This window comes from Amblyomma americanum, chromosome 7, assembly GCF_052857255.1.
Source record: "Amblyomma americanum isolate KBUSLIRL-KWMA chromosome 7, ASM5285725v1, whole genome shotgun sequence".
Lineage (NCBI taxonomy): Eukaryota > Metazoa > Arthropoda > Arachnida > Ixodida > Ixodidae > Amblyomma > Amblyomma americanum.
The window spans coordinates 142,292,712-142,318,955 of NC_135503.1; the positions used below are offsets into that span (position 1 = coordinate 142,292,712).

Below are 26,244 nucleotides of genomic sequence, written 5' to 3' on the forward strand. Positions count from 1 at the left end.
GACGTCACTTTCCTCCAGCCTATGGGAATGCTCGGGTACGGTGACGTCACTTTCCTCCAGCTTATGAAAATGCTCCGATGGTGACGCCACCTTCCCCCAGCCTATTGAAATGCTCCGATACGTTGATGTCACTTTTCTCCAGCCTATGGAAATGCTCCGATACAGTGACGCACTTTCTTCCAGCCTATGGAAATGCTCCGATACGGTGACATCACTTTCTTCCAGCCTATGGGAATGCTACGATATGGTGACGTTACTTTCCCCCAGCGTATGGAAAAGCTCTGATATGGTGACGTCATTTTCCTCCAGCCTATGGAAAAGCTCGGAAATGGTGGCATCACTTTCCTCCAGCCTATGGGAATGCTCCGATACTGTGACGTCACTTTCCTCCAGCCTATGAGAATGCTCCGATACGGGTGATGTCACTTTCTTCCAGCCTATGGGAATGCTCCGATATGGTGGTGTCACTTTCCTCCAACCAGTGAATGCTCTAGTGTGGTGACGTCACTTTCTTCTGGCCAATCAGCAAATTTAGCTTCCGATGACAAGTTCTCTCCCTGATGCGGCTTCTAACGCTATTGCATCAATAAATGCCCAGTATGGTGCTAAACACTGGGATGGGATTTCTGAACAAACAAGGTTTTTCCTATGTCCTGTGAGTGGATAGAGCTATTCCAAGCCAAAAGGGCATATAATCTCAAATGTGTATGTCACGAAAACCATGTTAATGGGTTCCACCTAAACTATGACTAGTATGCATGCCTTACCAATGTAGAGTCCTATGTTTGTGGATGTCACCGCATTACTAAATTATCAGAGCATGCAGGCATAGTTGCCCGGTCACTTTCAGTACAGACGTCCATTCTGGCTGCATTACTAAACAAGAAGGGACCTGGTAAGCTACAGATAACTCAGAAACAGACCAACGGTTCAATAACCTTTTTGTGAAAACATCAGTTTCAGAGCCTATCTTACTGCCAGCTTCCTAAAAATGGAAGTTTGACATTGTATAGCTGGATTAGCAAAATTTAAATAGTACACACATGATCATTTTGAAACTATTCTATAGACACCCTTTCAGTGAATCACGAATGCTTCTATAGTGGCTTGCCCTATGGATGATGACAAGTGTCTGGAAGCCATTTTCTCAACGCTGAGCACAAGCTAAGGTAACACAAATGAACGGACGAACCCCTGCACTGGCATTCTATTCTCGATGCTGCCTGACACAAAAGTGTCAGAGAAAGTGGCATGGGATAATGTGAGCCCACTAAGCATACATACTTCTTTCATGTGCGTACACTGATAATATGGCATAAACAGTGTCAACTTCAACTGCAAAAAAAAAAAAAAAAAAATGAACACAGTTTTTGTCTTCGCGTTTCAAACAGTGAAGTTGTTGTTTATGTTGAGATGTATGCAGTTCTCCCAAATAGCACACACTATGCCCTACATCTATTTCGTTATCGAACTAGCAAAGTATAAAGCTACCTTTTATAGCACTACCTATATTGTTTAATTGAAAAGGACTAATGATGCCACTGAAGGGGGCATCATGTTTGGCAAACCATTCAGCTTATGCTCAAGATACGGCACACCGATCAGTACAGCATGTGTATAATGCATACTAAGTCAGCAGCATTTACACGAACAGTGCTTGCTCTGCACTGCCTTAGTGACATGGTAATTGATGTTTTTGCACATAACCTTGGTTTCGTGCTCACACACCAACATGAAAGTTTTTGAAGCCCTCACAACACACTTAATTTTGTTAAGGTGCCAGCTGCCTCGACACTGCAAATCATTCAAGTGCATAAGCATAGAAATCAAATGAAGAAATTGCCAGACGTGGCTCTTTATAAAACAAATTAGTCTAACTAGTATAAAAAGTAGTCTATAAAAAAAGCTGTTAATTTAATCAACTTCGAAATGAAATATGCACATTCGAAGACAACGCATGACGGACCCTGAGGGGGGGGGGGGGGGACATTATGGACATTAGATGCCACTGTTTGAAAGGCACAACGGCTCTAGCGAACTCGAGCTCTACCCACCCGGGTCACATGATCACCGTCGGCGCATTTACCTCAAGTGTAGGACATTTCGTCTGTTGGGATTGCAGTAGAGAGGTGCAAACCCCATTTCTCATTGTGAATATTTGTCGAACTTCGAGTATGATGAATCAGACCAGCTTTCCAAGACATAAGATAGCCGTACTTTATTCACAGGCAATTTCTGCTCACATATGTTGCACCTAACTGCGTGCACACAGTGTATGTCAAATACACCGCTCTCCTCACCCTACAATTTTAGGATCCAGTGATTCCCAAACGCCACTGCGAAAATAAATGCGGTAGACGAGAGGATTTCTTGTGTGGTGCGTGTAGATGAAAGCGAAAGCACGAGACAGGGCACAACACTTTCGAACACGCAACACAAGCGCGACGATAAAAAACGCACAGACCTTGCTGCACAGCCTTCTGGCCACTCCACGAAGCTCACAGGCACTGTTGTGCAAGCTCAGCAGCATTGCGGGCGTCACAAAGGCGCGGCCATCAATCACAGCGGCGACGCAATCGAGTGCACTATCAACTAGCACATGGCGATCAAAGAGAGCTGCGATTAAGGACCCGATTACCTGTCGTGTTTGTACCGTGAGCGGTCAGGACACGGCCTAGCAAAGCCGGAACCTCGTTACCGGTGTAGCGCGACGCGGTCGTCGGGAGTCGAGCGGAGAATACGAATAACGTTGGGGCATCGACAACAGCTGATTCCACGTCCTGCTTTGCAAGCCGGTTCACGTGCCACAAAGGTTACGCGAGGCCCGCTCGCGCGGACCTCAATTTTTTTCTCCTCGCACGCTGCGTTTCCGAAACAAGACAAATAAAAAAAAAACAAGGAGGAATTTCACAGGCGGCGAGATAGAAGCTTCGTGAGTAAGGTCGAGATCGAAGAGATAAGGGCGCGCAATGCACTGGGTAGAGCAACTCGAGAACCTGAGTCCCTGAGTTGCCCGAGTTCGCAAAGGGGCGCCAGTCCCTAGATCAAACCAAACAATGCCTAGACCGTTCCTTGGGCAAACCTACGCAGTGCTCGCTGATATTATAAACAATTTTTCCGTCATTATAATTTTAAAACTTTAATAACAAATATTTGTAGGTTATTATAATGCTTCTAATAAAAGTTTAAAAGTAAAAGGCCAAGTCAAACTTAAATACGAAACTAAAACTTTTTAATTTCAGAGTCAAAACGGTCAAAACTAGGGACGTATTGAGGACATTGAGGCTCACTCTGGCTCACTAGGGAAATTAACAATGCTCAACAGCGGCTCGTAGTTCTCAGCAGTGCGTAATCAACCTGTGCCAGTTTGTACTCGTTGTGGAGTTGTGAGGTGAAAGTGCTTGTGGTTTCGCGTTGGAGAAGGAACGACACTTGAGCTTTGTGCCCTGTGTGTGCTCCTTCTAGTGGAAAATCTGCAGCTGGGAGTGTTTGGTCGCCGGCATAAATGTCGGTGCTTTCGGACTGTGCCAAGCAAAACAGCGAGTCCTGTCCCTGCCTCTCCGCACTACCACCGGGTGCCACTCGCGAAAGCGGCGAGGTATGTGGCGCGCGGTCTTCGCTAATTTCTTATTTCCTCGTAGATCTAGCTCGCCGTCGCAGTGTCCCTTTCTCGCAAGGTTCGGGAAATCTGTCGCTCGGTCGTACGTATTACGGATCGTCAGTGGGCAGCTCCCTTGTGTGTTGACCTAGCTCACCCTTCAGGATCAGTGTGTCGGCGCTTGTGAAAATAAACATTTTCCAGCCACCGCGTGAACTGACCGTAACTGCGCGAGCTATTTTTTGTCCGAAGGTAAACTGGGAAGCTGAGCGCCCTTCCAAAGCTGTCCGTTGTAACCGTTTCCGTCGTGTGATGTATGCGTGTATTCGCGATTACAATAGTGATGGCCTGGAGGAGAAAAATTTCGCACGCTCTTTCGCTTCACTGGACACTCTTTGCGACTGCCCAGTCGTGAAGGTCGGTCATCCGGAAACCCGGGCGCGCCGTTGTCACGCAGACCCGTCACACCGAGACAGGTCATTGCGGTCGCTAATATTTTTCCTCGCGCGAGTTTCCAGTGCGGCGCGTAAAACGCGTTATGTGGCTTCGCTGGCTTTGCGCCGGTGTATTCGGCGGCGGCGCGCCAAGGTGCAGGGCCAGCGTCTCTCAGCGTCCGGGTTGTCTCCGCTTCGCCGGTGCATGAAGACGGCGCATTCGCTTCCTTATTATCTATTCATGGAGGCGCGGCAGGGATGACCATATTTGGCTCATGCAAAGCTGCTCGCTCGACCGGCTGAGAGCCGGTGTAATGCGTGTGTGCTTGGCAAGTCAACGCAGAATACGACTGCGTACGCGTCGTTGGCGAGAAAAGAGAAAGGGAAAGCTTGCAGTGGAATCGTTTTCTGTGCACATGACTCAGAGGCATTGTTGACAGTTCTGTGTAACTGTGGGCAGAAACTGCTTTTCTTCTGTAACAAACGTGCCTTAGTAGAAGTTGTTTGTCCTTGAAGCATTAGTTATTTAGTCTCACGTCACTTTGCTCCTTATTAATTGGTTCAGTGCGCATCAAATTGAAAAACCTTGTTTTCACAAGTTTGCATTGAAAAGCTGGGAAGTGCTGTGGCTGTCTGGGCACACTTAGTGAGCACTTGCTTCTAAGTGACAAATGTGTGCAATTTATGAGTGGTACACTAAATTAAAGTAAGGTCAGTCGATGCATGGTATTCTGCATATCTAAATGACCACCTACTCATTGCTGCATGTCAGGTGAGAACACTCACTTACATGTGAGCAAATCAGATAACATTGACCACCTGACATTCTGTCGTGGTGCACTTTACAACATCATTTTTGCTTTGGCCATTGTTTCATGGAATAGGTGGCATACCGTGTGAGCTAATAAATGCACGAAAACTGTACATGCACCGAGACACAAACTGTTCGCATTAAACTTTGGAACCACTCGGTTCAAAGCCAGAAAGTGGCCCACTTTTACAAACACCTCCGAGACGAACGTGCCACCCATTCTGTCTAGCATGGTTCAAAACACAAGCACGACAACGGCATTTCTATGTATATCTCGCGGCTGAGGGGACGTCGGGGGTGCGGTTGCCAAGTCGTGCGCAAAAAGCAGATGAGTGTGATTGCACTTGGCCAGCTTCAGGGGCGCAAACAGAATGACAGCAAGTGCTCTCAGCTCCTTGAGAGACGATAAGAGAAAGACGGGAAGGTTTGTGCTGCTGTGAATGAGCTTCAAGGCATGCCTTCAGCCTAGTCAGTGGATGCCTTTTGTAAAGAGCAGAAAAGGTTGAATACGATCCACATGGTGAGTGTATACTACAACTTGTTGACTGGAGTTCAATTTTTAAAGAGGTTTTTCTGTGCCACTGAAAGGTGCAAGGCTTTAGCTGGAACAAAACAAGTATAGGACCGATTATTCGTTTTTTTTTTCTCATTCTTTTGGTACATTGCTTTCTCTTGAATCTTGAATGCTTATCTTGGACCCTTGAGCCTGTGATAAGAAACGAAGTTGAAAAAGCATTTTAGAGATAATGGGATTCAGTGAAGCTCACGTGACCGCCCTGAACAAAGTGGGCCCTTAATTAGCCTGCAGCATTTACCTGCCCACTGCAGTCTCACTGAATTGTCGTGTTCTGTTATGTAATTTTGTACAGCTGACATCTTTCTCTTTAGCCTGCATTGCAATAATAAGTAAGTGCAAACACAACAAAAGACACGCCTACTAAGCATTTGGTGTGTGGAGCTGGCCAGAAAGCTTTAAAGGAGTTAAAACACCTAAATTTTGGGTGCGTGTTTTCTTGTCTGTAATGATGCGTAAGGCATTATTATACATGGATTATTACCTTGTATTCTCCTACGACCGCTAAATAATTTATAATCGCACTTCTTTCTCGTGTTGTTTCGGTTTCGGTTTCAACAGCCGAATGAGGACTGTGACATCAGCGTGTACTTAGAGGTCACATGAGACAAAAACTGCAATGTAATCGCTGCTTCCACATTTTGTTGTCATTCCAGCTCTTCAGGAAGACTGGCTTCAGCACTGCAGTAAATTAAGACGATGAAGCAGCGATTATATGGACTCTTTTCCATTCCTCACGTGACACAAAAGCACCCTTTGACGTCGCAGCCATCGTTCGGCTCTTGAAAGAGAAACCGAAACAGCACGATAGAAAAAATTTTATTATAAATTATTTAGCGGTCATAGGCGATTATCACATGGTGATTCATGCATAGTAGTGTCTTCCGCATCATTGTGGATAAGAAAACATACCAACAAAATTAGGTGTCTATACTCCTTTAAAATATTGTCCATCATTTATCCTTTTCTGCTTTTGGTGCACAAACAAAATCGTCCCATTGATCTTTTCCACTGAAGAAGGATGGATAAGTGGGCGAGTTGATAATAGTAGCTCATTGTGGGTGGTATAGCACAAAACAGATGAAAGACAAAAGTAGAAGACGACACAGGCGAGCATATATATTGCACTTCTGTGTTGTCTTCTACTTTTATCTTTTGTTCAGTTCAGGCTGTGCAGCCCACAAAGTTTCTTTTCCACTTGCTTTCGCTTGTGTGATTCTCTGTGGACAGTTTATATGGGTCCATCGTTATCTTGAGAGAATTACAATGAAGTAGCTACAGAAACAATACCAAGAAACATGTTTTTTGCAGAATGAAACATCCATGACAAGAGTCCAGTAATTTATAATTGGGTTTTCAAGCATCATCACGGCAAGGACAGAGGAACACAACACAATTACTTGCGTTATCGTCCTTCCTCGGCCCTCTTTTCGTTGCGCTTTAATCCTTTAACTGCTGAATTAATTCCCGAAAAACGTACCAAAATTGCACAGCTCTTTTATTAGTGATTTGTGCCGAAAATACTGTTGTCAGGCTAAAACACGACTAAAGGTTCATAATTCGTTTCATGGACAACTACGACCCTGTGTAGTAGGATAAAACTAAAAAAAAAAGCAGCAGTTGGTAGCACTGGTCCGCGGTCCGTGGCGTCCTGTATTACTCCACTAGCCAGCTTCAACATAAACGAAACCAGCTTTTTAATGTTTGACTTTATAATCAAGCCAGGTATCAGAATTCTAGAGCTTATAATTTTTTTCTTGTGATTAGCTTCCTGTTTGGGTAACAAGGAAAGTTTTTACAATGACTATTTTTGTGTAGTGGAGAAATTTTGTGTGGTTGTCCTGAATGTGGGCGGAGCTTCACTGCAGACTTAAGTTGTATGTGACTATGCTGTTGAAAATTGTGAGCAACACAACTGCAGACCGTAACTTGTCTTTGGCAGTCCCATGACGAGTACAGCTCGGGGTTTGCGGTTAGAGGGTTAAAATCCAGGTAAGAGGTACTTGTGTGACAGCTGCTCAGCACATGCCAGCTACTGGATGGCTAAACTATTCTCATTCTTCAGGCTTTCTTCTATCTTATGGTCTCAAAGTTTGTACGTCCTTCCTTTCCAGTAAGAAGTCTAGCCTTTAGAAAGTAGGGGGCAAGCCACCCCCTTGTTTTTCTTTATTTTGTTGCTGTCCAGAAACCCACGTGCAAGTGACTGGCAGGTTTTCAAATGTATTGTTGCACTGACTGGTAGAACAATGAAGATTGCTTGTAGTAATTTAAAGGGAGAGGTTGCTTCACTCGTGACAATGTGTCTGTGCGGAGTGTGGTCGTGAGTCGTTGCTGGATATGATTTGAGCTCCTGGGAAGAGGTGTGAAACAACACGAGTGCTTGCGGGTCTCACTGGGAAGTTCTTCAGGGCCACTGTGTTTGAGAGACCAAGTAAAGCCTTGTGACAAAGACATCGAAAATTCTAGAGATTTCGATTGCATTCTTCTTATTTGAAGGTGCATGGGGTACAGCTACCACGCTGAGGTAGTGTGCTCTGTGCTTCAAAACGCCCCAAATAGAAGGCACCCATTGGAGACCCTAAAAGGTTGACAGGGAGTAGGTGTAGGAACAGGTGACTGCTGATGTAGACAGTGCGGAAAAGAAAAGCTGATGTATGCTGTAAACAGTTCATTGTGTGTTGAATATTATTGCCTGCATAATAAGATGATGAAAAAGTTCACCGTATTACTTTTTCATGAGAAGTGCTAATTTTTATTATCGTGTTTGAAAAACATGCAAATGCTTCTGTAAGAATGAGCACCCAGCCAGAAGAGGTGGGAATAGCCGCATCACTAACCGAGTAATGGTGAGATATCTTTGAATCTCTTAGCAGTCGTTATCGCAGGAGTAACAGGCATGTAACTTCTAGGTGGAACAATTCAATGGGTTTGCTTGCTTACTGGTGACTATCACAGGGAGCGGGAGTTGCTGCTCAGTGTCATTTTGCAGGACTACGAGTGTAACAGTCTCTGCGATGCATTGAAAAGTGCATCAGTAGCTTGCCCACATGACCAAGAAGTGGCACAGTTGAAGGCCACGCGTGAAGCAGCAGCTGTAGCATTGTCACATAAATCTAGGGCCCTTATTTTCCAGGTGAAGCCTGGTTTTGTCCTATTCTTGCACCTGGAGCGGATTCCTTACACATCGGGTTTAACCCTATTTCTAACCAAAACCATGCATTCGAGAGAATGTACTTTTTCAATGCTGAAGGCCTTGCACGAAAACCGGCAGATGTTTTGTTCTCTGTTTTCAGTTAGCGTTTGACAATTTTCAACCTCTTTGCTGCTTGCTATCTGTTGGGTGGCGGGGGGTAAGCTGGCGTTGTACAACCGAGAGGTCAAAGCACTGACATTGACGGAACTTCATATATTGGCATTATTCTGTTAAGCGCCTACACTAACAGCGTTTCGATATCAAGTGGACATTTTCACACCATACAAAGGCAGGCAGGCATACTGTACTGATACTGAAGTGTTGCGCATGGGGATAGTAATGTACGTCGAGGCAGCGTCTCCTCTATTTTTAAAATTCTCATTTTCCATTTTTCCCATTTTCTGCTATTTTCCTTGACCAGTGCCTCCTCTATTTTAAAATAGAGAAGGCGCTGGTCAAGGAAAATTGCAGAAAATGGGAAAAAAAATATTAGATTTGGTTAACATTTTCATGGTTGAACTTGCCATTTATAGCTTTTGTAGTTTTCTGATGAAGACAATGAGTAAAGAAAGCATTTTATGTTACGCAAAAGATGAATACTAATAGTGGTTTATTTTGCGGGAAAAAATAATCCAAAACATTCTGAATTGAAGTACTTTTTCTTCAATAAGCCAATTTCTACCCTAAACTGAAATAAGTGGCCAGTTTTCACCCCCAAAATTCTGAAAGGAAACCCAAGAACAAAGGGCACTGCATAAATGTTCCTATCATAGAGCCTCCATCCAGTGTGTGAGTGGGTTGTTTGTTAGTGCTTGGTACCTGTTGGTGTGGTAAGTCGCTGGTGTTGCCTAGGAGTAGTGCAGGGCGGGCTAGTAGTCCAGGTCCTTGAGTTGTTGGCTGGTTGTGCTATTCTAACCCATTCCCATCATTGTGAGCGAGGTGGCAGGTTACACCTTGTGTCTTCAGCTTATCAAACATAGCTGTCACAGACAAGCTGTCGAGACTTTGTCAAACTAAACACAAATACATAAATGCATCTGTTTTTATCTGTCACAGGTGAAATGATAATAATAATACTTTCAAATAATTCAGTTTTAAGAATTAGTGAAACCACTTTTTTTCTTTATCCTATGGAAGACGATAGCTGGAGGTTCATCACCTGAAGCTGACCGTGTAGAGAATTTGTCGAAAGATGCTTTAATGCGGTAGCATTAAGGAGCCCGTGTCGCTGAAAAAGCTGGTATCGGCTTTGGCGTTGTTGACCGTGAGTGAAAAATGCACAAAAATGTCTTGAGAAGCAACATATGTGCCAGTTGGGCTACCTAGGTCACGTGACCTTGTGGTGTCTTCACAACCTGCCCACCAGATTGTGAGCAAACTGCCCACCATGGCAGGTGGCAGTTAAATGAATGATTGTTTGCAAGGAGTTGTTCGGGAATAGCAACCTGAGTAGCACAAGCCCCACCGGTGGCAGCACCTGCCATTGCAGGGCAGTGGCGTGTCAGTCAACCACTGCATCAGGAGTGGTGCGAGGACTCCCAGGGATCAATGAATGTTAAGTAGAGATGGACCGATTCCACATATATGGGCATTAACCCGTTAACACTATCGGGTCATACCCTTCAGGTGGAGATTAAGCGTCCCCTCCAGTTTTTTGCTCTCTGCAGTGCCTCCTGTTTATTGTGGCTTGTGCACGTTGAAGTATGCTGTACCCTGTTTTGCAGTGACTGGAAGGCACACTTAATCCACGTCTGGTCGCTGACCATGCCTACAATAAAAACTGTAGCAGTGCCATAAAAAAACAACTTTTTCTTTGGCTCATATTATTATTAGTTTTATTTTTCTTGGTGTATCATTGTTCTCCTGCACTTACTGCAGTGAGAGTTAGGGATTTTTTTTGGCTTCGAGTATCTCATTTTGTTCCACCCACTGATGTAAAGGCAAGCTTGACATGGCACTCCTTTTTTTTTATAGCTTCGATGCTTTTTTTTCTCGTTCAAGGGAACCAGCTGTAGGCATGATTTGTCAGCACTGCTGACGCATAGCGGATGGCGTTGGTGGAGAGGAAAGGGCAGCAGGGGCCGACAGAGAGCAGCCTTGTATGTTTTGAGCGAGGCGAAAGGAGGAAATGATGGAAAGACTAGTGCTGTAAAAGAAGAGGCAGGGCCAATGGTTACTCAGCCGCTAGAGCTGTGCGAGCATTGCCGATGGCGAGGCAAATGTGGAAGCTCCAGTGCGCTCTTGGTTTATGGTCTGCGTTCATATGTGCAGCTGGGCTATGGCACTGTAATTTTAAATACTGTGCAAGGTTGTAGAGAAAAGAATTATTGTCCATGGGTTCCACACTTTACTGCAGCGTGACTGGGCTAAATTAAGAGGGGCTAACAGCTGCCAGAGTTTCGATAATTCAGTAGGCTTTACTTCGTTCACAAAGCGGTTTGCCAGCATGGAATCTGGTCTCTCACTTACTAATATTTTTTTTTTGCAAGAATGATGTGCTTAAAGTGTTTGCAAACACTTTCCCATATTCATTGTAAAATCTCAGTCAAGAAGAGTACTACTGTGCTACTTGTTGGTGTGTCACCACCTTGGTTGAGGGTGTAGGCACTTCGTGGAAGGAAGCAGTCGCAGGAAGTTCTTATTAGCGATCCCAGTGTTTATGGCTCATAAAGGCCTTGTCAGTAATGGTTTCTCTGGGGTCTTTATTGGCTTTTCAATGGTTCTTGCATAAGCATGTTTATGATAGGTAGCAATAAACTTATACGGTTTTTGTGGGTGAGAAACCTGCACCATACGTGAAGCTTCAGCCATCTTTGAATTCTGTAGCCAACCAATTTAGAGGTACAGTGACAACCAGGTTGCTGGCCTTTCATCATTATCATAATCATGATCAGCCTTACTACAAACACTGCAGGGCAAAGGCCTCTCCCATGTCTCTCCAATTAATCCAGTCCTTTGCCAGCTGCGCCCAACCTATGCCTGCAAACTTCTTAATCTCATCCGCCTACCTAACCTTCTGCCGCCCCCTGCTACGCTTGCCTTCTCTTGGAATCCACGCAGTTACCCTTAAGAACCAGCGGTTATCTTGCCGTCGCATTACATTCCCTGCCCAAGCCCATTTCTTCCTCTTGATTTCGACTAGGATGTCATTAACCCGCGTTTGTTTCCTCACCTACTTTGCCCGCTTCCGGTCTCTTAATGTTATACCTATCATTTTTCTTTCCATGGCTTCCATGGCTCGCTGTGTTGTCCATAACTTGAGCTGACCCCTTTTCGTTAGCCTCCACGTTTCTGCCCCGTAGGTGAGTACTGGTAAGATACAGCTGTTGTATACTTTTCTCTTGAGGGATATTGGTAAACTGCCTTTCATGATCTGAGAAAACTTGCCATATGTGCTCCAACCCAATCTTATCCTTCTAGTTATTTCCCTCTCATGACCCGGATAAGCTCACACTACCTGCCCTAAGTAGACGTATTCCATTACCACTTCCAGCACCTCGCTCCCAATTGTGAACTGCTGTTCCCTTGCTGGACTGTTGAACATTACTTTGGTTTTCTGCATGTTAATTTTTAGACCCACCGTTTTGCTCTCCCTCATTGATCATACTTTGCAGTTCATCTCCTGAGTGACTTAGCAAGGCAATCTCATCATTGAATTGCAGGTTATTTAGGTATTCTCCATTAACTCTTATCCCCAACTGTTCCCAGTCCTGGCCTCGGAATACCTCCTGTAACAGGTGGTGAATAGGATTAGCGAGATCGTGTCTCCCTGCCTGACGCCCTTCCGTATTGGAATTTCATTGCTGACTTTATAAGGACTATGGTAACTGTGCAGTTGCTATATATATCTTCCAGTGTTTTCACATAAAGCTCATCTACACCCTGATTCTGCAATGCCTGCATGACTGCTAAGGTTTCCACTGAGTAAATGCTTTCTCATAATCAATGAAGGCTGTATTCAGGGGTTGGTTGTATTCTGCGCATTTCTCTATCACCTGATTGATAGCGTGAATGTGATCTATTGTATAATATCCTTCACGAAAGCCTGCCTGATCATTTGGTTCATTAAAGTCTAAAGTTGTCATGACTCTATTAGCGATTACCTTAGTAAATACCTTGTAGGCAACGGGCAATAAGCTGATTGGTCTGTAATTTTTCAAGTCCTTGGTGTGTTTCCTTTCTTATGAATTAAGATAATGTTAGCGTTTTTCCAAGCTTCTTCTACGGTCGAGGTCGTAAGGCACCTTCACCTTTTGGTAATGTCCCTAAACTCTTTCTATGTGATAAATCGATGAAGATGAGGTTGAAGTCAAGAAACAGGACAAGCCTCTCACTTGCATTATCTTCACACCTTAGAAAAGGTATGCATGCAGTACATATTTCTGTCCACATTGTACTAGGGTGGGATAAAGCGCATGAATTTGTACACCTTGGTAAGTTTCCAATGAACTAAGCAGCCTGTGGCCAGAAGAACTTCAGTCGGAGGGCTTTTCAAAACTTTTTCAGATTCCAAAGTAGAAAGTCACATGTCTGCTAATCTTTCACCACGTCATAGGATGATATAAAGGGCTAATCTCTACATCTACATGGATACGGTGGCATTCTAATGATATCTCCTCTATCCTTTGCTTGAGATACCTGGCAGCCTACAGACAGCGTGTCTGTGTTCATAATTTTGCTTTGCAGCATTATAGTTTAAGGAAGTATGATTTAGCCTCAGTGATTAAGGGGCTTTGAATCATAAAATTCCTCCCGTTTTCTTTCATTTTTGTGTCCGGTAGCTATTCATGGCTGGTACTTTCCATCACATGTGCCATATAAGTACCCATCGCATTGGTAGCTTTGTCTAACACATTTTTGCCACGCTATCCATCCTGTGGCCTATTTGGGCTTACTGGTAATGGTTCTAGATTCTTTTTCATGCACTGTGAGTCAACGCAGTGTTCCTGCATGCCCCTCTTCAAAATTAGTCTCAATTTGAGTACCTTCACTACAAATGATGCCCATTCTTTGTCCTCCTGTGGTGCTTTGTTCGGACTGTACCCGAGCCCTGACACCTGATGCTTTTTTTTTCTATTCATGCTTGAATTGTCATCTTATAAAATTCATGATTACTAGTGGATTAAATGACACGGACATGATGCAGAGGCGCAAGACAAATGCTAGTCTATCATTTGTCCTGTTTCTTTATGTCACACCTGCATCTTTTAACCCATTAATAGATATAAATTTGGGAAGCCAATATCAACTATGCCAAATAAATGTTATAATGACTGAATCTTATAATGACTGCAGTGTGATTTTATTGTGCTAGTGAGATCAGTATCAATGTTTTGCTGATTATTGTTTGCCTCTGCCGTAATTAAATTTATTTTTTTTTGCTTAAGAGTATTGATTTATTTCTACTTATGCTGACGAACATGTGTGCTGTGAACATTGCATGTAGAAGCTGTCCCCAATGCCTCTAACAGTGTACAGTGTTTTAGGTCTCTTAGCCTGTGCTAGACAACAGAGACATTCAATGAACTTTTTATTTCTGTATTTAAAGGACATTGGACATCTTGAAAAGCTGTAATTTCACCTTGCATGTTATCCTCATACATTCTTCACGCAGTGAACTTTGCCCATTTGTGTGACTATGCACTTCATCAACAGAGTCTATCATTTGTCCTGTTTCTTTATGTCACGCCTGCATCTTTTAACCCATTAGTAGATATAAATTTGGGAAGCCAATATCAACCAGCCCAAATTAATGCTATAACGACTGAATCTAATTCTAGTTCTAATTCACGCATGTACAGTCTTCTGCCGTGTCATAGTAGCCTTTGACCACTGTGTAAAGCACTTGCGGTTTCATGAACTAAACAGTTGGAAGTAGCGCTCGTCCTGTCTGTTCCTTCTTTGTCCGTGTTCTTGTAGCACTTGCGAAAAATGACAAACGTGAACCAACTAGTCCGATCTGCCACTCTTCTGAACATCATTTCTCATGTAACACCATTATCCGCAGAGACACCCTAGCTGGTACACATTTAATGGCTGCAATTATCTTCTCCACTTTTTATTTCTTTTATTTTACTTTTCCGCACCGCTCTCTTCCGCCTTTATCTCCCAAATTCCCTGCCTGTGCAGAGTAGCATGCCACCGATTTTTAAACGCCGGCTAAATTCTCAGTTTTATTCAGTAAAGAGCTTCTCTCTCTATATATAGTATTTTGTTATGCTTTTGGCCCTGTTCATTAATTAATTTAACGAGCAAATAAGCAGCATCATCTCCTCACTTATCTTTTGGCTGCAGGATAGATGGTCACTAACAGTGTGCTTTAGTAGCTAACTTACTAAGAATTTTAACTCACTGGTTATCAGGTTGCGAGTAGTAGTAACAGCTTTCTGCAATATCAGCTGGTCAAGTAGGCCTTCTGAGGTTCAGCTCCTTGGGTGAACACTGGTAATTCATAGCTGTTTCATTGTTGTTTAGTTTCGAAACAAGCTTACGAACTAATGAAATGTTAGTTTTGGGACAGGACGAGAGAAGATTACTGAGCCGAGGCGTGAGTGTTTGCTCAGTCTGGAAAACCCAGACGCAATGTGCGTGCAACATGGCACGTACAGTCCTTCCAGTTATCACTTCTGTGTGTTGACGCACATTGTCCAAGTGAGGTGTCAGGGCCATTGTGAGGCTTGGAAGGTCCGCCAACTTTTTTCCTTCTTTTCACCCGTTGTAGGTTATCATCGTGTGAACAAACTGGGCTTCTATCTTTAGTTCCTCTTTTCGCAAGCACAGCCCTGGAAGAAGTGAAAACTGTATCAGTAGAGAATTGCTGACGTGTTGAGATCGTGTTAGACAGTGAATGTTTACAAGCAGAAAGGCTTCCCTTCCTTGAGGCAGACCAGTCTTCCAGTCACTTGTAGCTGGCCAAACAGCAGTTCCTAAATGGGCTGTGCCATCCATGTCCATGTGCTCTGAAAATTACTCAGGCAACTTGGTCGTACCGCCATTTGAGCTAGTTGGTACAGCCTCTTAAGAAAAAAAAAACGTAAAAAGTTGTGAATCAGCCCTTGTGGTGTCTGCTCTTTCTGCATCTGTTGTCTCCTTGCCCTGTCTTATTAAAGAACCTGGTAATGCCAGGTCACTTTTAAATTACTCGTAAATGCTTGTTACTTTTAGTTCATTGTGAGTCATGTGCAGTAGTAATGTAATGTGACAATATCTGCAAGGAATTAATTTTACTTTTTTAGCATTTATTCCATGGCGAGTGCTCACTGAAAGGTTGAAGTTTTTTAAGAAGTCTAGTTTTATTTTTTTCCCTCCTTCTGCCTTGCTCTTTCCTATATGTCATCTGTGCAAGCTGGTTATTAACTTGCAATTATTTTTGTATGCTTTTACCAAATCTTCAATAGAGAAAGTATTCAGCTTAGCAAATCGAATAGAAGTAAATGAAATGACAATTCCAGCAGCTCCTGTGCACCACTACAATCATATGTGAACTTCAAACAGTACTTGACAATAAATAGCTTAACTTGAGGCTCATTGCACTCACTGAGTGCAGAGAAGGCTAGTGATATGTACACACTATTGCTTTGTACAGCAGTGCTACAGCACTGTAGTTCTATTGGTTCTATTATATTGATGCCGTTGGTTCTTCTTATTAACTGAATGCTTCTTTCAGTCTTTTTCACCATCACTATGAGCCTAACTACATCCACAGCAGTATGAAGGCCTCTCCCATATTTCTCCAGTCCTTTTACTGATAACTCAGAAGGTGCATCATCCTAGTCAGCAAGCTTTAATTCATTCGAATGTGTTTCTTGTACTCTGCCCGCTTGAAGTTGCATGTCCAGCATTTTACTTTTGTGTTTTTTGTTGCTCTGAAAGGGTAGCTGCAGAGATTTTTCAAGGTAACCATTATCTGATGAAACTTGTACTGTAGGTTTTTCTCTTATCCTTTTATTAGTTCCATCAATTTGGTAGTTATATGGCATTAATTCATTTGATCGCAAATCGATTTTGAAGTTTGCCATTTTCATGGCCTCAGTTCAGATAATTTCCATGTGCAACACTGCATTTTTGACATTGCAAGCATTCCTTACACGTTAACACCTGCTGCCCAGTTCAGTAACAGAATTTCGAGGCTTGTATTAGGTTGTCTCAAGCATTTTTTATTTGCATTTTATGAAATTGGCATGGTTGAGGTGTCTGCCTAGAAGTAAGACAGTTACTGCTCCATTTCTGTTCCTCAAAAACCACTAATTTATGAAAGGACTCATTATTTTCAGTTGCAACTTCAGCATTCAACGCTCAAGCATACAAGAGTTTCCGAGTAATGCTTGCGGCGTCATCGCTGCGTCAGGTAAAGCATCGTCCATGTCCACGAGCTGAGTTTTCGTTTCGGTCTTCTGTTTTTGTGTCGTTTTAAAATGGTTCCACTTGGTATTTTGAAAAATGTTCAGTTGTGGTAGAGGGAGGGGACTGTAAGGAATGTCATGTGGCTATCAACTCAAAACGTTTAAAAAACCCCCGGAGTTGCTTAAAGACTTCACAGGTGGGTGTTAAGTAGGATAGGAAAGTCTCTGGAAGCTTTGATGCAAGTCTTGCTGATTGAATGAACATGTATTTCCCACTCTTGCGGGCTATTTTAACCCTTTTACTCCTGCACTCTAAAGGAACAAAAGATGCTAAGGATGCCAATTTCAACTTGACCTTCGTTGGCAGCCATTGTTGGGGGGGTGTATGCTAGATTATGTAGTACTATCAGTTTCAAAATGAAATGCAAGCAAGAAACTCGAAATATCAACTGCAAAACTGGAAGATATTATACTCGGGAGGCAGAATACTGGGGTGGGGTATTTTTGCATCAAAGGAGTAAAGACCACTCTCTTTGGAAGGGCTAATAGGCCACGCTGTGTTACCTCTCCAGCCACTAATATTTTTTTTATTATTTGTGTTCATATTGCAGTTGTTTTGTTTGCATTTCTTTTGACGCTGATGGTACGTGGATATTAGCTAGCGACAGTCTATGTGGCTTTTCATTGAAGCCTGCTGTAGAGGAGACATCTCCAAACCACACCTCACAGTCATGCAGGTAGCTGCTTTTAATTTTTTTCTCATTCCAGGTTTATTGCTAGTACATGAAGGTAACATGCACTTGGTTGTAGTCATATCTTTTGGCTGGTGTTTAATAAGTTCCAGTTGTGGAACAAGCACCACATGCGAGTGGTAGTTTCTGCAATGCTCATTGACACATATTGTATTACTTCTAAGTGTATTTTACGCATACAAATATCAAGTCATTTACCGACCCGATCACTCTTTTCTGGAGCGCTCGAGTAGTTTTGCTGTGGAGCAAATGGAGTGAAATATCATTGCAGCTTATTTGCTAGGGGGCCGAGCGCTTGTGCCTGGGCAGTTCACATGGCTATTTATCTAGAGCGCTAGTATCAGCAGTGAAATTCAGTATCTCCTTTAGAATTTAGCTTTATTTTTTATGCATGGTACTGCTCGAGCGCTCAAGACAAGTGTGATCAGGTCTTTACCAGTGTGGTTTGTGTAACAATGTTAAAAAAAGAAAAGGTATAGATTTTCACCAGCCAACTGCATGCCTTTGGTGTGGTGAAAACTATTGGTATTTTTCAGGAGAGAATTTGGTGACAAAACAGCTGGTTCATGTCTTAGCGCCACCTCATCTCGCCTGCCGCTCTGTCACTGCTGAAATCTGTACTTATTCCCTATGTGTAGTGCTTATTTTGCATTCCCGTGAATGTTTAAAATCGGGAAAGTTGCAAAGTTGAATTTGTGCAGTTAGAGTCTCCAAGTGAAAATTGTGGCAATCTTTTTTATTCTTGGTTTAGGTGGCTTGTGTAAAATTTTAGTGCTGGCAAGCTGTAGTGGCTTAAACATTGTCAACACAAGGTAAATTTAAATTGCTCGAGATCTAATTTCTCTGGTTTCTTGGGGACTGGATTAAGCAGCGTGATGTGGCAGGTAATTGGTTGCGGTTCTTTGCCGCTCTGGCCTGGTTTTGTGCAGGGGCCACCACAGCACCATTTACAACTCAAGTGCAGGCTGTTTTCAAGCCTTTGTTATCGCACACAGCCACACATCACATGTGCGGTTGACTTTATCTGTCGTGTCGCCCGCTGTTCTGTCTGCAACATGCTTTTCATATGTTTCCTCTTTCCAGTGCAATTGGAAGCATAAGCACGCGAGTATTTTTAGACAAGTTCGGAAGAACAAATGCTGCTTTGTGTGTCACCAGTGGTCACTGCAGTCACTTGTAGTTTCCTTACAGCATTTGTTATTTCATCATGTGCTGTACTACCGTGACGTTCAGTAATGTTTTAAAGAACGCTCTGCTCACTAATGTCAGCTCACTACCTTATCGGTTGCTGTTTGTCGCGTGGGTTGGGTTATCTCATGTATGCTCTGTGGATGTGTCTAGACTGACCACAGAGGATTGCAACCATGCGTGGCTGATCTTGTGACGTTTGGGGTCATTTTGGATTGTCGTCAGTGCATTATCTAAAAACTTGTGATTCACGTTTAAAGTAGAGTGCGCCGACACCTTATGGCCGGTCTTGTTCCGATGGATGCCGAGTGCGTGTCTCGCTATCACTGCCACCAAGCTTCCTTCTTTTGAGGGCACCGGTTCTCCCAATAAAAGATTGTTTTGGAAGCTTTTGTCTGGCTTCTTGCCTACGTGCCTGTCTGCACCACTACGTGATGCTGCTCTGCCTTAAAATGTTTTTGTGCTGCAACCAAAGCTGTGGAGTTTATCAGCTATCAAGCAAGTGAGATCGCAAATGCATGCGATAGATACAGTGTTGTGGCAAAATTTCGAAACATATGTGTGCAGCTGAATAACAGTGTATCTGCACCTTAAACGGAGACAGTATGAGTACAGAATGGCATTTTACTGTGCACTTTCTTATATGCTCTAAGTGGCTTGAAAGTTTATCTGCCTCATGAAGTTCTCACAAGCCCTGTAAGTATATTTTTCATACAGACTTCTACTCTTGCATCATTTTCTCCCCTGGGTTCTCGAAGAATACTGGCAACAACTGTCTCATTGTTAGCTTTGCATCATAAAGGTTGTGGCGCATGACCACCATTGATCCAGCGGACACTTTTTATTTCATGTTGTAAACTGTTTCACGCTTAGAGAGAGGGTAGACAGATGGATTCTTGACACACACAGCGCAAACAAGGGAGGGGAAAGACTCAGGGTGCTTGCCAATGTTTCGACAACTCCTTGGCGAGCACCCTGAGGCTTTCCTTTCCCTTGTTCACTTTGGGTGGTTCACACTTGGCTACACTTATCTTGGCAAGCTGCTAATGCTGTTTTCAGTCTTTTTACTGCCATTCTGTGTGTCGTTCTCATGATTTCTTTGCCATTACCCTTCACACGGGTGTTTCCATGGTGTGAGTGAGAGCGAGGAACCTGCTAATTTCTCTCTTTTCCTATTTTTGTTCGCCCTCTCTTTCCCTCAGGAGTGCTGTTCCAGTTTGGGGGGGCTGAGCACAGCCTGGTGAGTCCTGACGGGAGAGAAAAAGAGGGACGGCCTCCCTTCGGACACGGCGGGACTCTTCTTCTCGAGGCTGCAACCACTGCTGCTTTGTGCTTTTGGGGTGCAGGGAACGCTTGGGGTGTTCAGGTGAGGGGGACGGGCTGGGCATTGGTGACTGGGTGCTATCATGTGCACTTTCCAACCGCTCAGAATTGGTGCTACTTTTTTTGGTTGTGTCTTGTTCGTCTCATGCTGGCTGGCTGCTGTATTAACCGCTTGATCAGTCGGCTGGTTGTGGTGGAGGCCTGCAGGTCTTGTTTTTTTTTTGTTTTGGTTGTGGGTTGCCTTTTTTTTTATTGCCACACATATAGTGGATTGTTTGGTATTTTTCTACGGCTATGATGTGAAACCTACTACATAATGTAGTGTAGAGCATTGCCCAGCAATGTGTCTCATTTAATGACACACTTGCATAACCTGTCTCATGTTTGACATGCCTGGAGTACAGGGAATGCCCCAAAATCTTCTAACTATCCCCAGTGAAGAATGATTATGCCAACATAACTCTTTTAGTACAAGGTGTTACCTCAGGTGTTGCCCACCTTATTGGTCACGAATCTGAGATTACTGACAGTGTTGTGCAGCTAGTGCACGAATTGGTCACCTAATGCCGGCAGGTCTGTGGCAACTACTTGGACAGTGGCTTTGATTTGTGGAGCGTTTCACTGCTTCTGCTGATAACATTGGTGCGAACATCACCTTCTTGCGTTAAAGTGTACAAAAGCGTCCAGTGTCCTGCAATGCATCAGAAGAAAATTTCTTTTGCAGGATAGGTTGCTTTAGTATAGGTGCCATTTCGAGATAGTTTAGTATCTCTTCAGCAGATTGAATGGATAGTTCCGGCACATGTCATGCTGATCTGACCTAATGTTCATCAGATGTTACGTCCTCTTCACAGCACAGGTCATCCTCGCTGAGTCTGCTTGTGTCACAAATCTCTGCTTGAAACTGCCTTATTTCAGGAACTGGCTTTCTGCTCTACCCATATTCCAGGCAGCTATGCTTAATCGCACCAGAGTTTTCCTGGTGTTTCATAAGACCAGAGATATTTCATTAAAAGCATTTTCACTGTCTCGTAACAAACTCTAGTTAGCCCTCTTTTGCACCACTCACAACCACCCTGCTCCCACCAATTCTCCTAATCTCGTCTCTCCACCCAATGTTCTGACTTGTCCCTATCTGCAAACATGACAACAGGCAGTAATCATGTCTGCAGAAGCTCAAGCACTGCCGTTAGGCATCACATGCACAATTACACAACTTCGTCTTTTTCTGCTTTTAGTGCCCACATCATGATGGCTGACCCCGTTTTCAGGAAAGATATTAACAGCTCTAACATAGTTTCGCTTTGTTAATCACGCTAGCATCTGAGGAGTTTTTTCCCCATAATCTAATTCTCCAGTCACACAAGAAAGGGCTTCTAGCATAATTCTTCGTGCTTCTACCCGGCTTGCTTCTAGTTCGTTTGTCTCTTCTGTCCATGCTAAGCTACTGCACCAACCAGTCTAGCAATCCCACTTGTGGCAAAACCCAATTGTTAACTCAGAAGCGCTCACTTTCTCCGGGTCCATCTTTAACACCTCAGGCTGTTTATGTTCACAAGGGGATATGATCTCGCTGGCGGATCCTAATAGACTCATCAAATGGGTTCGTGTTCAGTTGGTAGCCTGAAAACAGGAGCACTGCACTGTGCAGCAACTCAGCACAACTCTCTGACATCAATTTGCTAAAGGATAAATACTGTGTAGTATTCTTTCATGATTGTGGTATTCTCTTGAGGTCATGAATTACTGGGTATTCAGGATAGCAAGCTTTCTGGTGCAGTATCTTCATCTTTCAGCAGATCTGCAGTTAATTGATCCTTACCTGCTGCTTCCCTTGTGCATTGCTGCTTGTAACCCTTTGCATGATGACCTTGATTTGACCTTGGTTTGCATACATTTGCTAAACATTTTTAAAAAATGCATGGAATGCTTCCATTTGATGGTGGCACTGCAGGCTTGGCTGTTTCATTAGCTCAGTGGCTCATGATGTAATGTACATTCATTAGTTGAAGGCTTTGCTTGGAAGCCTTGAACTCACCCAACAATCTACTTTTACTTCACTTTGGAAGACTGGCTGCATGCACTGCACAATGTGAGGAAACTATGGCAGCCTCCTTTTGTCTGTTGCTGCTTTTCCTTCTTCCTTGTAAAACACATGTTCCGAAATGTACATGTGGAGTGGTCACGTGTGAATACCTTTTTGGTTGCGATTCAGCTTTGATAAGACGGATGTTTTTCATGAGGGTATAGCAACACTGCGGTCAGGCTCGATGTAGCAGGCAGATGAAGTCCTGCTGGCTCTTGTTTTCAGTCTTGTTTCTTTTTGAGCCAGGCAAAAAAATGCTTTGACAGATTTGTATTGACAAGAATAAGGTCAGGCTTGAACTTAAAGAAATACGTCTTAGTGGCGTGTGCAGTTCAGGCTGTTTAAGCTGTAATCCAGCACTGCTTGTTGACTGCCTGTTGTGTGTGTGTGTGCCTTCTGCTGTCTCGGTATTGTGCTAATCATGCGAATGATGAAATGACCCTGGTCTGAACTTTCATCTCATGTCTGACCTCAGTGTAGGAAGGTGGCATGAATGATCATGCTCGCACCTAATTTCAAGATGAACAGTAGTATGCCTTTTTGTGTATAGAGAATGGTCCTGCCAAGTAGGAGAGGCAGCATAGGGCAGCTTGTGCATATCTCATGTCTTCTAAGCTGATGCAACACATTAATTTTTACCATCTGGTGTCACTTGATCCGGAGCAACGCATTTGAAAATTTTTTTTTTTTTCCAGAATGCTACTGTATTAGTGGTGGGCAAAAAGTGTTACCTGTAGCTGTTAGTGAACTATGCATAAGTAATTAATTCTGCTTGGTGCAGGCAGGGAGCATTTGTGTTTCACTGCAAGCGCTTAGTTCCTGAGAGTATCTGAATAAAAACTTAGGAAAATAATTACTAAATCAGCTTAGCACATGCTGCCAGGGAATCATTGAGCCATGGATGGGGTTATTGTTCCTGTTATTTTTATTTACCTTTTGTTTTTTTCAGCAAGTTCATTTTTTTTTTTCATGTCTACACCCTAACGCTTCTATCGAGGGAGAAATTTGGTAAGAAAATCTGAATTCGTTGGGTCTGAGCTGCACTAGTGAGGGTGCTTTAGTATGCTAGTGACGTTTCTTAAACTCTTAGGTAGTATAAATGAATGTGCTGAAAAGTAGTTTCTGCATGTGCTGTGTCAAAAATTGGTCAGGAACCTTGAATGGTTGCATCTTTCTTTCAACCTAGTCTGGATTCTGACGACATAGTAACGCTGCCTGCTGGCATGGAAACACGTTAAAGGGTTATAGCCTGCCACCTGTAAGTTTTATGGCACCTCTTAACTGCTGTGCAGAGCCTTGCGCATTGACCACCACAAGAAGCGAAAGGTTGACTGCCTTGCCTTCTTATGTTTTTTTCTCTGTTCCCATTGATTGTACAGCTGTGTGCTTGGGCTATGTGTTTGATGCTCTGTTTTAAATGAGGTTGACTGCCAATTTTCGAATCTTGTTTTTTGTAGCACAGCTCAAAGCTCACAAAGTTCCTAATTCTTTATCAGCAGCATTGAATATGTGATAACCTTTTGAGCTGCATTTCTTGACCAATGGAGGCAGTCAATTTATCTTGTTGATAAAAGTCAGCTGTGCTGCATGCACGGGATATGGAAAGTAGTAGAAGCTGCATGCTGTCATTACTGCGGTTTTGAAGGCTAGCACAACTTTAACTACTGAAGGTTAGTTTTTGTTTTGTTAAAAATTAGTGTTAGTGTCCTTAACCTGTACAGTCTGGTCTATTAAAGGTACAATGCATTAACGCATGGAGGCGCGCATGTGATCAAAACTAATAACACATGGCCATCTGTGAGAACTGCTGCTATTTCACCTTTCTGCTTGTTGACACAAAGTCGGCTACATTTTTACACAAAAATTTATTGTGTAAAAAATTACAAAAACACTCCTCTTAGAAAGAAATAACAAGGCTTTCTTATTTTTTTTCTTTTGACAAGAGGCAGTAATGACCGGAGAGCTAAATTGCATGTGGCTGTATGGTGGAAGTGCGTAATTAGTGAGGAAGTTTCAGCATGAAGCATTGCTTCTTCCAATTTCACTATGTGGCTTTTTAAAGTTGGAATTCTTGCATTGGTTGCATTGAGCCCAAGAGGCTTTTTCTGTTCTATCAATTTTTATTGGCTATTCTCTCTGGCCAGCTGTTGGCTCTTGGCTGTGCGCTAGAGCAATATTTATGGCCACTGATAAATAGGTTATATCGTTTTGTAGGATGACAGGTCTGTATTTACTGTTCTTTGTTTCATGGGAGTCTAGTGTATGGTAGCCCCTTCCAGGCTGTTATTTGCCGACATGATAGCAGAGTAGAAGTTGTCGTACAGATGCTAAGATATTGAGGTAGCAAGCAGTAGGACTCATGTACTGGGCTACAGGAAATGGCAGCAGTTAATTGAGTGCATAAAAGAATAAGCCATGTCTTACAAGGTGTGTTGTGATTTAGAAGTTTATGGGTAGTAGAAAAATGCTGAGAATTTAAGGACGTGTACAAGAATTCAAAGTTTAATGGGCTTACAGAACAGGTTCTAAATGTAGCAATTTATCGTGCATAGAGGTCAAGGTAAGGACTGTGCCCTGACTATCTCTGCCTGCATGCATGTTGAATAGCAGGCACAATGGCAGTGAAGTCTTGCTTAACCTTCCTTCAGGCTTGTACATACCCTGCCAAAAGTTTCAAGCTCATTGGCAATGACACGATGTGAGTAAGGCACATCTAGTGAGATAGAGCACTGGTTCTGCTGCTGAGCAGCAATAGGCTTAACCTGTGTGCTCAGCGGGAAAGAACCCTCAGTGGTAGGAAGGGCGAGGGACGGGGTCGTTGGGGAAAGCGTGACACCCGGCCTGTTAGTCCACAACTGAGGGAGAAGAAGCCTGAGGATAGGAGCTGACAGCACAGAGGGTAATTGGTATCAGCTGCGCACTTTGCAGCTGATCTCAGTTACTCAGCTGTACACTTTGCAGCATGGCAGCTGAGCGTGTACAGTGAGGGAAAGGGCATGGTAGGACACACACTGTGCATAGTGTTGTGACGTCGTAGGTTTGAAGAATGGCGAGCGGAAGCTGGAAAGGCAGCAGGAGACTGAGCATACATCATTCTACGTCTGGCTGCTTAAGTCAGCAGACGCCGATTTTGCATTGCACCAAAAGCAAAACAAAGGATTGACACACGTGCGTAGCTTTGGGTAGGTGTGCAGCACTTGTGCTACCGAGAGCAGCTGCGTCTAGAGGAGGACGAGGGGAAACCAAAGTGAATTTCAGTCTCACCTCAATCTCTGCAACGGTTCGCCCTTTCGAAAAGTTCTTGTGTTCAGGTGCATCTTGGATCACATTTTAGTAGTATCAGTTTGCCAGTTTTGACCACGAAATCTTCAATAGACCCTTTTAGACTCTTCCAAAATAGGTCATGTTTTTTTCACAAGCCCACAAGCCATGCTAAGGTGACCTGTATTGATTTGATTTTTGTGTTTGGTGACGGCCTTCCCATCCAAGGGTATGAACTAGCTGTTCTTTTTGTGCTCCTTTTCCTGGAGTAACTCATTTTGGAGCTGTGCCTGGAGTGCCCTGCCCACACTGCCCATAGGTAGTGCGGGCAGGGCACTGATTTTCTTGTTTATTTTTATTGCCCACACTAACGAATGTCCTGAGGCTACCAAGCATCCTTTTCATGAGCACAAAGGAAGCCTATGTTTATGGAAACACAAGCAGACTACATCTGCAGGCAGGAAGTGGGAGTGACCTTACCTTGTGCATGTATGCGGTTTGCATTTGAAGCGGGGCTCCAGCATATGCGCTGCAGATGGCCCTTTACGTTTGTTTTGTGCTAGGCCTTGTGTTCTTTTAGTATGCGTAGCTGCCAAGGTGTAGCAGCTCCACTCGGGTCAGTGTTATTTGTTCCCTGGAAGAAAACTGCAGCATGTGCTCTGTATTGCTGTTCAACACAAGC

At 43.5% G+C, this 26,244-nt stretch overlaps 2 protein-coding genes across 3 annotated transcripts in view; one reads left to right on the plus strand and one right to left on the minus strand.

Moving 5' to 3' along the window:
• LOC144096639 (glycerate kinase) overlaps window positions 1-3,038 on the minus strand; it is a 54,939-nt gene extending 51,901 nt beyond the window's left edge. Inside the window, exon 1 of one of the 2 annotated variants that reach the window (XM_077629464.1) lies at window positions 2,465-3,038. In XM_077629464.1, coding sequence (XP_077485590.1) covers window positions 2,465-2,530 — 66 coding nt within the window. In that variant the 5' untranslated portion in view covers window positions 2,531-3,038. The remainder of the gene's footprint in view (window positions 1-2,464) is intronic. The other variant, XM_077629465.1, reaches the window with a different exon arrangement.
• Window positions 3,039-3,313: 275 nt separating this feature from the next.
• LOC144096640 (uncharacterized) overlaps window positions 3,314-26,244 on the plus strand; it is a 60,608-nt gene continuing 37,677 nt past the window's right edge. The window contains exons 1-2 of the mRNA XM_077629467.1: window positions 3,314-3,598; window positions 20,095-20,258. The gene's annotated coding sequence lies outside the window, so the exon portion shown is untranslated. The remainder of the gene's footprint in view (window positions 3,599-20,094; window positions 20,259-26,244) is intronic.